At 37.7% G+C, this 16,745-nt stretch overlaps 1 protein-coding gene across 9 annotated transcripts in view; it reads right to left on the reverse strand.

Annotated features, from left to right (window-relative positions):
* Nucleotides 1-16,745, reverse strand: part of CCDC148 (coiled-coil domain containing 148) — a 371,756-nt gene that overhangs the window by 243,178 nt on the left and 111,833 nt on the right. For all 9 annotated transcript variants that reach the window (XM_056793901.1, XM_056793902.1, XM_056793897.1 and 6 more), the window contains 4 exons: nucleotides 4,305-4,387; nucleotides 3,938-4,098; nucleotides 2,014-2,112; nucleotides 1,736-1,917 (listed from right to left, as the gene is read on the reverse strand). In XM_056793901.1, the coding sequence (XP_056649879.1) occupies nucleotides 1,736-1,917; nucleotides 2,014-2,112; nucleotides 3,938-4,098; nucleotides 4,305-4,387 (525 nt within the window). The remainder of the gene's footprint in view (nucleotides 1-1,735; nucleotides 1,918-2,013; nucleotides 2,113-3,937; nucleotides 4,099-4,304; nucleotides 4,388-16,745) is intronic.

The following is a 16,745-nucleotide window of genomic DNA, read 5'->3' on the forward strand; positions in this document are numbered from 1 at the left end:
GTAATTTTTGTCCTGATATTTACACATAGATCTGAAGGCCTATAAGTTCTCAGTGTTTCCAAATTGGTGCAATCCAGATACAGGAGTGGTCAATTGTTTCCTGTTCTGCACTCAGGTTCTTGCTCAAATAAAGTCCCTGCTCACTGATGATCATAAATCCTCTCCACCCTAGAACTGTAATCTGTATCCAAGTAGGGCCTCTGTTCCCTTGTGACTGCAGAAAGTCCTCTCTCCCCTAAAACTGTGATCCAGAATTGGGAATATGGCAACAGAGTTGACAAACAGTGCCTTGTCCTTGACTCAGTACTAGCTAAGGGTCTCCTAAAATCTCTTTCTGACCAACTATTTAATTTCCTTACTGTATTTGGGTGAAGAATACTTCCAGTATCACTGATGTTACCCCTACTACCTCCAAGACCCACAGCCCCTACCACTTGGGCAGTACCATGTGTATCTCCAACTCCAATGTCCAAAGATCTCATTTTATGTCCTAATATGTCCTGGGCAAGAAAATGGCTCACTGTTACTTTTTGTTGATTATGTTGCTTAGAATTTGATTTGATGGATTTTTAAATGTTGTTTAGAGGTAAATTTTGGGATAGGTCAACACAAATGCTCACTTTATTCCACTATCTTGACTCCACCTCCCAGTTAGGTAGCTTTTAAAGTTATCTAGGCAAGAGAGGATGAAGTCTGAACTAGAATGGTGGCTATAGGAATGGAAGGAAAGAGAGAGGGAAGAGAAATGCCATGGAGGTAAAAAGGATAAAATTTGGTGAATGAAGAATTAAGGATGACCCCTAGGATGTGAAGCTAAGCTTGATTATGCCCTCAAGAAAAATAGAAAAGTTTTATGGAGGAAGGCTTACTGAGGTAGATAGTTAATATTGTGTTAGAAATATTGATCTTGAGATGTCTATGGACATTCAGTAGACGATTGTTAATATATGACTGGAGTTCTAAAAGGAGTGGGGCTGGATGGTATATTTGCAAATCAAGATAATACTTGAACTCACAAAAGCTGATCAAATCATCAAAAGAGATAATGTGAGAGGGGAAAGGATCAAACTGGATTATGATTCTATTGGTTTTGATCCAATGTGGTATTTCTTATGTTGTTGGGCAAAATTGTTGATATTCTGGATGACACAGAAAAGTTCACAGGTATACAAATCATTCAGCATTATACTGGTAATTTACAGAAATATGAACCAAAGTACTACACACATTTTCTAATAGCTCAAGTTTGAAGACTTTTCAGAAACTTTTGTTTTATTTATATATATATATATGTATATATATATATATATATATACACACAACATATTTAAAGAAATAAAATAATATTTTCTTTTCATTGTAAGTTAAAATTCTGAGAGGTTGTATGCACTTAATGACATAAGTCTATTTCTCCCGATCCTTATTTGGTAATTCTGATTAAACTAATTTTCTTTGGAAAAGAACAAAACTTTTGCCCAGTATTTATACTGTAAATTAATTCTTTGAAAAGTATTTCTTGTCTAATAGAGAGTTAAAGTATGTGGGATATTTCTGACAATTTTTATACAGAAAGTATTTAACCTATTACTTTAGAAAATTATTTTAAAAAGATAATCAACCCTTTTTTATGCAACTGAATCCAATGAAACTAAAAATCAGTTTACAAACATCTACACAACTCTATAGTGTAAAACAGTCTTCTTTTAAGAAAGAAAATAAGATGTCCACTGATTACCTGTGTATGGTTTTCAAATGTTTCTCAAATTCTTCAAGTTTCTTCTGGTATTCTGCTGTAAATTTTAAAAACTCCTTAAGGATTGAAGATTTCAAATCAGGGTATGGGCAACTCAAAGTTTGTAACTCCAAAGGGAGTTCATGATACTGGTCAATTCTTTCTTCTGAAAGATGATTTAATGCCTGCAAAGAAAAGCTTCCATTCATGTAATTTAAATGAATTAATTTGTTTTCCCTTAACCCCAGTCACAAATGAAGTGATACTTTCATTATACTTACTTCTTCTATTCCACAATACACAACATCATTTTCCAAAAGCATTTGTTCATTGGTAAGTCTTCTAAAAATGATCTTCAATTGTTTCTTTACTAATTCAACCTATTTGATATTTAGTACAATTTAAACACAATATAAATTATTACACTTTAACCAATGATATGCAACAGATTTAACTATAAATGAATATGCAAAGATAGAGAGCTATATTCCAAGTTGTCTAACCTAATTTCAAGTCTTGCTTCTGACATATATTACTTATATGGCCATGGGCCAATTGCTTAACCTTTCAGGGAATTCAGGCAACAAATTGTTATTTGCATTAGTCCTTTAGAAGAGACTTCCTTACATTAATGAAGGCATAGGTCTATATGAAACATATACATTTATACTTAATATATGGGTATTTTGACAGTACGTTAGATAGCGTATTGATACATTTTACAGTTTTCATATTCAATACATGGATTTCCCTTTAAAAGAAAAAAACTAGAAATGAACTATAAAGAACTTGCAATACCAATCTGCTTTTTGCTATTCAGAACAAAGTTGACAAATTAAATCTTTAAGATAAGTAGGCTTTAATATAAATGAGTGTTGGAATTGATGTCTATTTTGGGACATATGTATGTATACATACATATTAACTCATATAAGATATGTACATATGCAAATAGATATGTACATGTATCTTGTGTACCTATAAAAACATTATATATGTGTGTGTATAAATATGCATGCATGAATATTAAACAACAATGGCATTAAGAACCATTACTAAGAAGAATAGGGTTGTAAGAGAAGAAAGGGACAGCTAGAAGGCACAGTGGATGGAGCACCAGACTTGGAGTCAGAAGGACTTATCTTCCTGAATTCAAATATGGTTTTAGACACTGTGTGGCCATAATCCTGTTTTCCTGAGTTTCCTCATCTATTAAATGATCTGAAGAAGGAAACAGCAAACCACTCCAGGATCTTTGCCAAGAAAACCCAAATGAAAAATCAGGCATGACAGAAAAACACCTGATCAAAGAGAAGAAACAAAAAGAAGCTTGAGAACAGGACAAAGGAGCCTATCAAGTGTTCCTCAAGGAAGCTTTTGGGCATAGAACCCAGAAGTGGGACTTATATGCATGTATAATGTTTATGAAAACTCCTAGCAGAACCCAGCTTCTGTTCCAACAAAATCTGGCAGAACTACTTTGTTCCTAGCAAAGCCGACCAGGAAGGGGGGTGGGTGAGGTGTTGGGGAGGGGATCCATGCTTAAATATTCGCTACTGCCAACTAACCATTTCCAACCCCATTTTCTGCATGGATTTCCAGTTATAACCCCTGAACTTGGATTCAAACAGAGTATCTGTGCAACCCCACTCAAAAAATTAGGCCTTTGGAACTCTACGGAATCACAGAATTGGAGGCAGCCTATTCTACTTTGATACAGCCGTAATTGTCACTAGGCTTTTCCCCACTCTAACAATGAAGCCTAGATTCACCTCTTTGCTACTTCTGCCTATAGTGGTCTGTTTCTACCTCTGTTGATTCTCAGTCAAATGCTTTCTGCCATGTCCTTTCCCTGAGGTTTCTGTTATTTCTTCAATATAATCTATTAAAAAAATGTCTGTGCAACCATGTATTTGTGTCTTATTTTATGTCTTGTTGTTACACTCAGCTATAGTACATAGAAACAAGCTGTAAAGGAACTTCCAAGTGTCCTCTAGAACATGTAATCATCTACTGCATGCTTTGGAATATAGGAACAACTACCTAATTCAAAATCTCTAGAGTCCACAATTTCCTGAAGTATATATAATTAGATGCCTCTATCTTAAACATTAGGACAGAAGATGACAATATCTGTATTAAGATTTTCTAATCACAAACAAAAATATAAATCAGCATTTTTCAAATATATGTACAAGTCCTGACCTCTTTTAACATCTTGTGTGCATCCTGCATATTTTTTGATGAAGATAGTTTTGAACTGTCACACAGCACCTCAGATTTGCATTTCAAATCTTCCCTCAACTGGAAAACAGGTTCTAGTACATTCTGTAGATATTTATTCCAGCTTTCTGATAATGCAAGTTCTATAACAGAAAAACAAAATTTCCTCAATGAAGTTTATATTTTGCCATGTTTCTTTTCAAAAAGAAAACACCTAATACCAATTTAATTTTGTGATCATCCTAAGAAATACAAAAAGGAATTTGTATGTTTTCAATGCATACATAAAATAACCATGTGTAGGTTAAGATAATAACTCCTTCTAAAAATAGTGTAGGAAAATTCTCACCAAAATCCTTGAGATTGTAATGAAATTCATTTTCAGTGTTTTCTTCATCAAGAAAATTTCTTATCTCAGATTCTGTTTTATATCTGAAATAAAAAAGGTCAATTGTTAAAACATAATCAAATCAAAATTTTAAAATCCCTACTATAGATACAATATGTATATCCTAATATGATTTGGGTAAGGCTTCATCTGTCATACAAAGTATTTTGCAAACATCGCATTGGAAGATGCTTAATCCAAGTCAAAACATATCAAATAAAGACCATGATAAATTAGTGTTATTCAAAAATTTTTATCTTTTTTTCTCCACAGATCCCTTTGGTAGGCTGGTGAAGACTATGGACCCCATACTTAGAATGTTTTTTTAAACTAATAAATTATAATTGAAGGAAATGCTAAATTCCAGATAGAGGTTACTGAAAATTAAGAGGTTTGTCCCATTCAAGTTCATAGAACCCCTTAAATTCCATCTACAAACTAATAAGGGATCCATGCACCCCAGGTTAAGAATCTTAGCCTAACATGAAACCTTAGATAAGAGGATACTAGAAAAAAAGAAGCAGTGTTTAGAGTTGGGAAAAGAGCAAGAAGAAAGAATATAGACTGAACACATTAAAACAAGTGTCAAGGATAAGAAGCTTCTTTTTCTACAGCTTCCTGCTTCTACCTATCTTCCTTTTTTCCTTTTCTCCTGCCCAGTAACTTTCTTAAGTCTTTACTTTCTGCTTTTTCCCTCCTTTGTCCTACTCTGACCAGTGATTCTTATTTGTCATGTTCCAATGGTGTTTTTGTATTGCATGACTCCAATTAAAAACATTTATTCTTCCCCTTCCATCTTCAACATTACTCTTTTTCATATTTATGAAACTATACATAGATGTAAATTGCAAGTGGGATGACATTCTAGATTCAGTCCCCAATTTTGATGGTCCCAGATTTTGAAGCTGTCATGAATAGCTCTGCCAGCTTTGATCCACTACTCCTGCAGGGTAGGGGTAATAACAGGGAATAGAAAAGGAGGATGTTTCAAATCTGGCAAAGAACAGCTCTTCCCCATTAAAGCTGAAATCCTTATCTACCTCTATGGCAATATGTTCTCCCATAAAAAAAATCAATAAATCTGACTCATATAGTACTTGATTAGAGGATATTTTTAAATATTGAATGGTAGTATGTAATAATGAATAGAGAACTAGACTTAGACAAAAACCTAATTCAAGTCCCACATCTGGCACATACTGGTAATGAGACCCAGAAAAGTCTAAGACTCAAAGTTGCTGAAGTACAGAAGGAGCCTATGTGCTTTGGTAGAGGAGTAGAGAGTTTTCTCACAAGCCTAGTTTTTTTATATATGCATATGTCTCTACACATATATATATGTATTTTATTTAAATATCTTACTACCAATCATTTTACTTCAAAATATCCCTACAATCTCAGTTACTTCCTAGGCTCATTTGATTTGATCCTAGGCTAAAAGTTGATTATAGATGGAAAAAAAAAAAGGTGACAATAATATTGGCATTGAGATGTAGGTCTTCTCCCTAGCTTTCACTTAAATCAATTATCTGCCATCATCATCTTTACAATTTGAACTGTCATGTTTGACAAAATAAAACTTATGTTGCCAAACAAATAAGTAGGTATGTTGTGGTTTATGTTTCTTTTGAAAAAGGTCAAAGGGAATATGACTCTTGTAACCAAGTAATAATGTTTTAAATTGACTAAATAAAATTTTCCAAAAAAAAAAGGTCAAAGGTTGTTTAACTCCTTGAGAGAATTTTAAACTAATGCTCTCTTGTTGCATGTTGTTGTATGTAGTATAACAGAAAATTGTACAGGGGTCCTGGGTAGGAGACATAAGCCTTCAATTCAAGTACTGTGTGGATGATTCTTTTACTCTCTCTGAGTCTCAATTTTCACATTGATGAGTTGAAAAGTAACTGTCCTCTCTGCCTCACAGTGTTGTTTGGAAATATCAAATGGGATAATATATAAACATATTTGGTAATCTATAAGAGACTGCACACATGTCAGATTGTCATTTTAGCAGTATGTCACAAGCCAAGAAACACAAACACATAAAATTTCAACATCAGGATGATGATGATGATGATGATGACAATGGTAATGATGATGATACTAAGTCTGAGATAAAATCTCAGGTCCAGAGTAAAAAATTAAAATTTGTATTACTGATCAGTCTGCAAATATATGGGCTCATTTTATCCCCTGCAACTACATTGATTGGTAGTATGCTTCCAGTATCAGGATTCTAAAATAGGCATCGTGGAGGAATTCCATGTGAACTAGAACAACCTCCAGGAATTGATGAAGAGTGAAAGGAGCAGAACTAGGAGAACATTGTACACAGAGACTGATACACTGTGGTAAAATCAAATGTAATAGACTTCTCTACTAGTAGCAATGCAATGATCCAGAACTTTTCGGAGAGACATATGAGAAAGAGCGCTATCCATATCCAGAGGAAGAACTGTGGGGAAAGAAACACAGAAGAAAAACAACTGCTTGATCACATGGGTTGGTGGGGCTATGACTGGGAAAACAGACTCTAAAAGATCACCCTAGTGAAAATATTAATAATAAGGAAATGGGTCTTGATCGATGGCACATGTTAAACCCAGTGGAATTGCACATCAGATATGGGAGGGGGTTAGAGGGAGGGGAGGGAAGGAAAATGAATCTTGTAACCATGGAAAATTATTCTAAATCATCTAATTCAATAAAATTAAATAAATTAATTAAAAAATAAAATAGGTGCAGATTGTTTAAGAAAGGAAACAAACCCAACAATGAGTAGGCAGCAGGATCAAGGTAAGAATTTTTCCTAATTGCTGGCATGCACCAAAAAGTTAGCTAATCCATTGGTTCAACTGCCCTAGGGGCATGTATCCTTTAAAATGAATGGCATCTAACATCCACATAGCAACTTGAGTTTGCAAAGAACTTTCACATTTTTTTTTCTGTTTGCTGCACACTACAAACTTTTGAGGAAAGAACCAGACAGATTTTTTTCCAGTTCAAGGAAAGAAGATAAGTTTTAAAACTTTATGATATGTTGCCAAAGAGCACAGTTCCTAACCTGGCCTTGCATTGATTAGGATGAAAGAATGAAGCCTAAAGTAAATTTCCATTTGAGCATTAGCTCATTCCGAGTACTCCTTGATTATCTGATAAGTCTTATTTTAGTTTTCCCTGCCTGCCTAGAACTTTAATAATCCAGACTTATTCAACAATGAATCTGGCAGATATTGAGGAAGCCAGGAAAGAAGAAATGGCTATGTGCAAGAGGCAGTAAGGACATACAGTTTTGTAAGATTCCCTATGTAAGAGAACAGCCTCAGGGCAAGCATTAGTTGTTTTGAAGGTGGAAACCATTCTTGGTGTTACCTATAAAGAGTTCATGTTGTGTTTAGTGTGTAGAAGTCCAATATTCTTGTGGAGTTAAAAGAACAATTTGGTGATTGTATAGAAAGAGGAAGAACCTCAGAAGAACAAGGTGATACTAACATGGAGGAATGTTCAACCATAAGGACTGGAAAACAGTGACTGAGAAAGTAGTCAGTATTTAGAGAAGAGAGAAAAAGAGGGCAAATGCCCCAATGAAGTAAATACTTGGGCAAATGAGGAGCTGGTTCATTTCTGCTATTCAATGAGCACTGGTTCAAGAAGGAATGACTGAGAAGATAGGGCAGCAACTTTAATTTTAAGTCATTTCTTATCCCCCTGAACTTTTCTACAGTAGGAGTTAAATTTGGTCCTCTAACAGGAAAGTGGACTTGCCTGTTAAAAAGTGGACTTGCCTGTTATAGGACAGTAATGAAGCAATGTCCCGTATGTTGCTCTTCTCCCACCACTATGTAAACCTCAAAATTCCTTAGACTTATAAATGTTGGAAATTTCACCATTGGGATATTTCATACTTGGAAAATTTCTTACTGATAGTCTATTGGAATGGGAACCCCATTGGCATGGGAGGTTCCTTCTCTTCCCTTCTTAAGATTACTTTAGGACAGAAACCTTTTGCTGAACAATGGAAAGGACTTTGACCTATAGAACAGGAATTTCTTTGAGTCTTGATTGATTTTAGAATTGATACAATGGAGATACTCCACCCTATTCAGTCCTAATAGGATTGAGTAAGGGCTGCAGCCTAGATCAAAATTTAATTATTCCAATCTCTACCATACTCAAGTTAACAGGATTTAGAAAGGGCTGTAGCAAAGGAGTAGAGATTTAATCATTTGAAAATATGACCTTTAACAGACATGTGCAAAAGCCAGAAACCTCTGGGCGGTCCTGGGTTAAGCGAGAGCCTCCATTGACAGGGAAATTGATGAAGAGTGATTGGTAGATGTGAGGACTGAGGGGAGGCAACTTGGATGGTTTCCTTAAAGATAGGAGGGTCTGGAGACTCGAGGAGGGGGTTGAGTTTTTGGGTCGGTGTGGTTCCTGGGCTCTGAGGAAGCTTGCTCTGAAGGAAGCTGAAGGTGGGGGCCTCTGAGACTGTTTTCTCCATTTTGGACACGTGAGTAATAGGGACTGATCTCTTTTCTTTGCCCCAGCTATCTAAGGGCTTGGGCCTTTTGGCCCAGCCTAAACAGAAGGGGTATTTAAGCCCTATTCCCTTCTCTCCCCTTTCTCTCTCTCTATATATATCTCTAATTCCTTTCTTGCTCCTATTGTAATTAAACTCCAAAAAAGGCTGACGGCTGACTTGAGTTTTTCATTTAGGAATTACATAGCTGATTCCTTGGCGACCTTAAATTAATATATATATCAGTCCTTTAAAGTGATTCCCTTGTTACAACTATTATACTATATTCATGGACTATACTACTTTGCCTCAAGTACATGTCATGTACTGAGGTTCAAGTTCTTTCTTGGGGCTTCTCCCAATTTAGGATTAAGTTGTATGTAAGTTTTAGTCACTGAGGGATATAATAAAGTGAAAGGAAGGGGTATTTGTTTACTATAGAATTCTGGAAGATAGTCTGCCTGTACCAACACAAGGAAGAGGTGGCTAACTTGAGTAGAAATGAAAGTTGAAGCATGAGGGTTGAGATCCTGAGAGGTACTTATATACCAATGGGGGAGAATATGAGCCTCAAAAAAGAGCTGGAAATATGTTAAGCAGCTTAGAGACATGTTTTCCCATCTCACTGTAAGACCTGTTATAGTTTCCCAAAGATGACAGACCACAGGATAATAATTCAGAGCTAAAGATTCTTCCATCTTGTTCAAATCTGTCATTTTACATATGAGAAAACTGAAGACATAGTCCCTAAGTGGCAAAGCTAGGCTTCAAACCCTCAAACCTTCTCCCAAAGTCCTAGATCTTTTCCACTGCAGCTCTAGAAATGGAAGAGCCAATGCTTGTAATTTTAGGGACCAAACCGTGTCTCTGAAAGGAATCCCTGAGTCAAGCAAAAGAATTCCTGATCCAGGCTGGGAATTAATGGCTTATACCAAGCATGGGCCTGGGAAAAAAGATCAACAAAGCAGAGGAAGGGTCAAAACTAAGGCATGAAGACATGATGTAGAGGATCAAACCTAAACTATGTTCTTCACTGTTACTGTGAGTCACAAGGACTGTTGTTTGCCCTTTGTTTTTGTAAAGGACCAATGACATCACAGGATGATGTCCTGACATGCTCATGCATTGGACTTGAGTGAGACTTGAATTCACAAAGTCATCAGATGCCTCACATTCCAGAAGCAAACCAAAAGTTAGAATGATTGATAATCTTCTAGGATGCAGTGGATGACTTTGGCATCTAAGTTCTCCACAGAGCTTGCTACAGCCACTTTCATGGCCACTGGAACAAATTGTTCACATCCACCCATACCACAATGGAATATCTTCTCAGGCTTGGGGTAGACACCACCTAACTTATCAACAGATTTGAAATGTCAGTTACTCTCAACCTTGTTTAGCCCACCTACCAAGATGTTTTTACCAGGATGTGGCTGCTGAGCATACAAGAGTTTCTTGGAATTCTGGGTAAGAATCAGGTAGAAGGCAGATACTATTAGATATATACAAGTCTTTATATACAAGATATTATAAGTCCAAGGGAGACTCTGGGAAGGTCAATTTTATGTTCTTTCCCCATTCTAAGGGGTCTCAAGCTGAGGGTGGCACTACAAAGCTGGAACAATTCTATATATCCCTGAGGAAGGTGGCCTATTTGGCTCCCTACTGTAGAATAGTATAATGAAAAATCAATGTACCTGAAAAGGATCTGGGCAACTAAAGAGGACTGTAAACTCAATACGCACAAGCAGTATGATATAGAAACCCCCACCAAAATTAATGTAATTCAGGACTCTATTGAGACATAGAGAGATAATGCCGTGGGATAGAGCTCAGATCCAAGAGCAATGTGTTTGTAGAGTCACAATGAGATAAATTTATAAAGCACTTTGTAAACCTTAAGATGTTATGTAAATGCTATTTTATCATCATCGTCATCATCATTATTTATTCATAATAATATTACAGTAGGAATAATATTCATATTATGGGCAACTAGACGGTATAGTAGATAGAGCTCTAAGCCTGAAGTTAGAAGACCTGAGTTCAAATCCAGACTCAGACAGTTATCAGCTGTGTGACCCTGGGCAAATCACTTAACTCAGTTTGCCTCAGTTTCCTCATGTGTCAAATGAGCTAGACAAGAAAAATGGCAAACCATTCCAATATCATTGCCAAGAAAACCCATAAAAGGATCACTAAGAGTCAAATGTGACTAATGTGATGGGTCATTTGTACACTGATGGTTAAACTACAACTGGATAATTGTGTTTAGTTCTTAGCATCATAATTTAAAGAGGACATCTTAAGCTAGTAAGTATTCAGAGAAGGGCAGCCAGGACAATAAAGAAACTTGGGTTCTTATCATATGAGGTTAGGTCAAAAGAAATTTGATTGTTTAATCTGGAGAAGAGGAAACTCAGAGGGGATATAATAGCTAACTCCAAGTGTTCAAAAGGCTATTATGTAAAGGAAACATTAAATTTGTCATATTTGATGACAGAGAATAGAACAAAGAGCCATACAGATAAGTTACAAAGAAGCAGTTTTAGAAGATGCAAGAAAATGTGATGTAAGATATCCTTCCAATTAGAGTTGTCCAAAAGTAGATTGGGCTCCCTTGGAGGAAGGAGTCAGATGCCCCTTTTTGGAAGCCATCAAGAAGAAGTTAGATCACCCCTTGTCAAGTTTGTTATAGTAAGGAATCATCTTAGCAATGGATCAGATTTACTGGCTCCTGGATCTACTGGCCCCTTAATCTAAAAGTCTGTAATTGAGGGAGCAGTTCATGGCTTAGTGGATAGAGAGCCAGGCCTAAGGATGGGAGGTCCTGGGTTCAAACCTGGCCTCAGACATTTCATAGCTGTGTGATCCTGGACAAGTTACTTAACCCTCATTGCCTAGCCCTTACCACTCTTCTGCCTTGTAACCAATACTTAGTATTGATTTAAGACCAAAGGTAAGGTTTGTTTGTTTGTTTGTTTTTTATCTATAATTCTGTTAGCACAAAGTTCTTTTCCTGCACTAGCTGGTAGAGGGGAGATGCCTCCAACCCAGCTGTGGCCTTCAAATGCTTGGAGAAAGTGGGTCTATCCAAAGGGAAACTTTTCTTAACTAGCTACATGTTTGAGTATGGATCCTTTCTGTATTCTCTGCTATGTAATAAATTTACTTTCCTGTAAGCCTTGGGAATCTTAGTTGTTTATAATAGAGGTTAAAACAGCTTATATCAGATGTTTCCAAAGACAACTTCTAGGTAGGGCCAAACACAAACCAGATTATTCACTATTGGCAAAACTCCAAGATACACACTAGAGCTTTAGTAATGGATCCAAGTTACAATCTCATATCATTTATTTGAATGGAGCATTGTCTAGGCTCTTAATATTCTGTTTGGGGCAAAGAGTACCCAGGCACAGGATGAACTAGGGCACGAAGAATGATTTACTGTGCATGTCAGGAGGATTCCAGTAATAGTGGCATATCTTAATGCAGCTCCTTTTCTCTCTGACATTGGAGAAAGTGGTAAAGTCCGTACAAAGTTTAGGGAAGGAACTCTGGGGATTTCAAACATTTTTTGCTAGCTTTCCAAGAGTGACAAAATCCCTAGGGCATGTCATATCACCTGTTTCCCAAAATTCTGGCAGCTCTGTGGTCATTCCCCTTGCTATGTTCCAGGGAAGAAGAGTGATACTGTGGTGCTTTGGGGACAGTGCTGCTTGATGTTTTGATTGCAATATTGCACATTTGCAATCAAGTAGATTGCCTTTGGCTGGGAAAACATCAGCATTCTGAAGGGAAAGTGAGGTATCCTAATAAGGCCCGAGTTTTGCCATCATCAGTTTGGCAATAAGCCTCTTTGTGGGGCACCTGAAAAAATTCAGGAATCTGAGGATCATTTGTGACTAGGGGAAGGTGGTCTTGATAGAGATGCTGGAAAGTGATTTGAGTGATAAATTATAATACTGACTCTGCCAACCTGACAGATCTGAAGGGAAAGACCATATAATTCAACGACAAGCTAAAATATCAAAGTAGCAAAGTATATTTGGTCATATACCAAAAGGACTATGGGTGTAGTCTAGGGACTAACCAAGGATATAAACTATACAACTAGAGGCAACATAGCACAGCCAGGTGCTCCAGTGCTGGGTTTTGGTGTTTTGTTTTGTTTTGTTTCATTACAAAACCATGATTTTCTAGTCTGCCGGTATAGTTAAACCTAAGACTGAGAGAGATTAGGAAGAAGCAGAAGAGGAAATGACTATTAGAGGTCAGATAAAAGTCTCAGATCCTCATGACATGGCCTGTCTGGGTCAAAGTTTTTCTTATGGAAGCCTCAGGCACTTGGCTGACTGACTGGCCTTGTTGGTGCCTCCTGTACTTTTCCTATCTCAACAGGAAATCTGAGTAATGGCCCAGCTCCAAACCAGGCTTGGAGGGGTGGGGTAAATACCTTCCCCAGGTGTCTTCCTCTGCATAGCACTCCCCTTGAGCTATCAGCTTCCTTTTATTTCCCCCTAATCCAAACAGTGCAAAGCAGCAAGGGCTTTGACTCAAGGAAAGGGGTCAAGAGATAACAAGGGTGCCACAGGAATTGGTATGATACACCTACCAGAGAGGGTGTAGTAATGGTCTGAATCAGACAGATGCTGGAGTAGAATTGCAGCACTGCTCATTGTTAGGGTCCCCTGCTTAGTCCATTCACCCTGCTCAATGATGAGCTAACTAATGCCAGAATCAGTCACAAGTCCCTGACAGCAATAGGCCAGTCAAGACTAGAAAAAGTACTGTTGTTCATGAATTCCACTTCACAATGGATCCTGTGTTCCCTGCCCTGTGCTGAAAGATGTCCTAGGTTCCTGGTTCCTGAGTCTTCAGCAAAACACTGACCCTTCTGGAAATGTGAGTAAAACACAAAGTATTATTGACATTCCCTTGCCTGTTATCAGGGATCTCAGAAAGCTGACCTGTGTATTTCCAAGACCTCCTGGGTTCCAAGCACACTGTCTAGGGATTGCAGAAGGAAGGGAGAGGCTAGAGGTACACCACTGAGAAGTAGATATGTTATTATTAATTGTTTTATTTTTATTTCACATTGTTTTGCTGATTCTAGGCCAAGAGGAAAGTACATGCTGTATCCAAGTATGCCCATCTTTCACTGTGGGGAATCAACTTCATTATGCCAAGCCACATGACCAGAGATCAGTGAAAAACTGCCTTTAGTAAAGAGAGAGGGTTTATCAGAGGGACTCAGTGTGGATTCCCAGTCATATGGGGTGGCAAATCAAGACTGTCTTGAAAAGAGAGGTAGGGCTGAGAGTCAAAGGTTGCCTACTCAGAGGACCAAATCGAGAAAGCTCAGCATTTCCGTGACTTCTGCACAATGAGGTTGAATGCAAAATGCCAGGATGCACATGGGACACACTCAACTCCTGATTCTTCCTCTTGAACGGGTTCAAGACAAATGCTTGTTCTCAAAATCAGATATTAGGGTGAAAAAGAAAAGACCAGAATCTACTGTGGTCTCAAGACAGGCTCAAGAAAGTCACTTCTGAAAGTGAAGATCAGAATGTGAAGAGACCTCCTCCACTGGGCAGAAAAGGAGAGATGGGGGAAAGACTGGGCTGCTCCTCAGTAAGATTCAACTCTCAGTGGGAAAGGGAGCAACAAATGAGCAAGAATAGGAAATAGTTTGAGAAAGTGCTGAACCTCAAAACGTTTAGGAAGACTGTGAGTCAATCTAACATAATGGACTTCTCTACCAGCAGCAATGTAATGCAATGATCCAGGATAATTCTGAGGTACTTATAAGAATGCTATCTACATCCAGAAAAAGAAATGTGGAAGTAGAAACACAGAAGAAAAACATATGATTAATCACATGGCTCAATGGGAATATGATCTGGGATGTTGACTTTAAATGATCTCTATTGCAAAGAATAATAATATGGAAATAGGTTTTGATAAATGGTACATGTAAAATACTCAGTGGAATTGCTCATTGGCTCCAGGAGAGAGGAAGGAAGAGGGGAGGGAAAGAATATGAACATGTAACCATGAAAAACTATTCTTAATTATTCTTAATTAATTTTAAAAAGCTTTTTTTTTAAAGGAAGACTATGGGTACCTTTTCCTCTGCAGCAGCTAATTGATTGTTCCCCTCCATATCTGCCCTGAGTCTTCACCAGGGGAGAAGAAAGAGGAGATGAACTTTGAAGAGGGAACAGTGCCAAATGATGGTTGATGGTTGCCAAGAAAAGAACATCTGGGCACCCAGAACTGCAGGGACACACATCTACCATGATTCCCTGGGCCTACTGTCAAGCATAAGAAAGTAGTTTCCAATTCTAGTATTTGTTTCTTTTGGAAGTTGGAGATTGTCCTGGGAGTTGTGTAGGAAGAACATAAAGAGAACTTTCTTTCATACTTAATACTTGGAAGTTCATTAGTTGGTTGAATACAATTCAATAACTATCCAAGAGTCAATATGTATGTGATTTTTAAATCTCTATCTTGCTTGGTCTAGCACCCAAAATTGTGCACACCCACACTACACAGGCATGTGCTAGTCAATGCCAAATCAGAAATAACTAACTGCCCACCTGGACTGTCCCACGCCAAGCTTGAGCTTGGCACATGTGAGGCACAGGAAGTGAGGTAGAGAACAGCCTCTGGAGTTCACTCACTTCCTGAGGACAGGGCTAGGGCCAGTTCTTTCTAGGAGCTCGAGCTAGGAGGAGGCCCACAGACAGCTTTCCTTCAGATTGGTCATGTGAGTGAAGGACTGATTCCCTTCTCTACTTTGGCCTTCCAGGCCTAAGCTCCCTCTGGTTCTGCCAGAAGGTTGAGTTAACCTTTTTCCCTTTCCCCTTCTTTCCTTCTCTTCCTCTCCTTCTTTCTTACTCCCGTTGTAATTAAACCACCATAAAACTCCATACTGACTTGAGTGTTCATTCAGGAATTTCATAAGTAAATTCCTTGGTGACCTTAAATTAATATAAACTAGTCTTTAAAGGTGATTTAACTATCACATGTAGCATGGAGGGAAGTTGGACCTTGAAAAGAATATAAGTAAAAAGAGAGTAATGAACTAAAATTTAATAAATGTGTAGAGAAGAGAAAGTGATTGGGACAATGCATGCCAGGGCAAATATGTGGCTGTCATTCTAATGATGCATTTTCTGGGAAAGAGTTCATAAAAGGGTAATGCAATAAACTTTGTTCAAGAGATTCTTTACATAGTGAACAGCAGGAAAAGATCAGTGATGAGGAACTTGTTCATCCAATTTGATTTTGTACCACTCATTTGCAATGGGCATTTTATGAACTTTTCTTAATCTGTTTGAGAATAGAGTGCCAAAGGCAGAATGGGGCAAAGTCAGATAAGAGATGGGAAAGAATATGAGGTGATTCGGAGTGTAGAGCACACATAACTGAGTAGCAATAGTATAGGAGAATCTTGCTGAGCCCTACTCTTGTTCTCATAACCTGTGCAAACCTAACTCCCTGCAGTTATGCCATTCTGATGACATCTCACCCTACATTCCGCCTATCCTGTTCAATTCCTACAACCTGTGCTGACCTGCTTCTGCTTAAACAATGTTAACCATACTGACCCTGTCTCCCACCTGTCCCTGTGCCCTCACCTTTAACCATATTGACTTTATCTTGGTGACTTTCATATCTAAATTAAAGGTCTTTGAAGGCAGGGCCTTTTTCATTGGCTCCATTGTCCAATACAGGACCATGCCTTTAGTGGGGCTTAATAAATGCTTCTTATTATTGTTGTTCTTAGCTTGATTTCCTCCCCAGCTTCTTTCCTGTCTCTCATTTTTTTTCATGGTTATTTTTTTAATTGCAACAAACATTTACTGAAATAA

The sequence above is a fragment of the Monodelphis domestica genome, chromosome 4 (genome assembly GCF_027887165.1).
Source record: "Monodelphis domestica isolate mMonDom1 chromosome 4, mMonDom1.pri, whole genome shotgun sequence".
In the NCBI taxonomy this organism is placed as follows: domain Eukaryota; kingdom Metazoa; phylum Chordata; class Mammalia; order Didelphimorphia; family Didelphidae; genus Monodelphis; species Monodelphis domestica.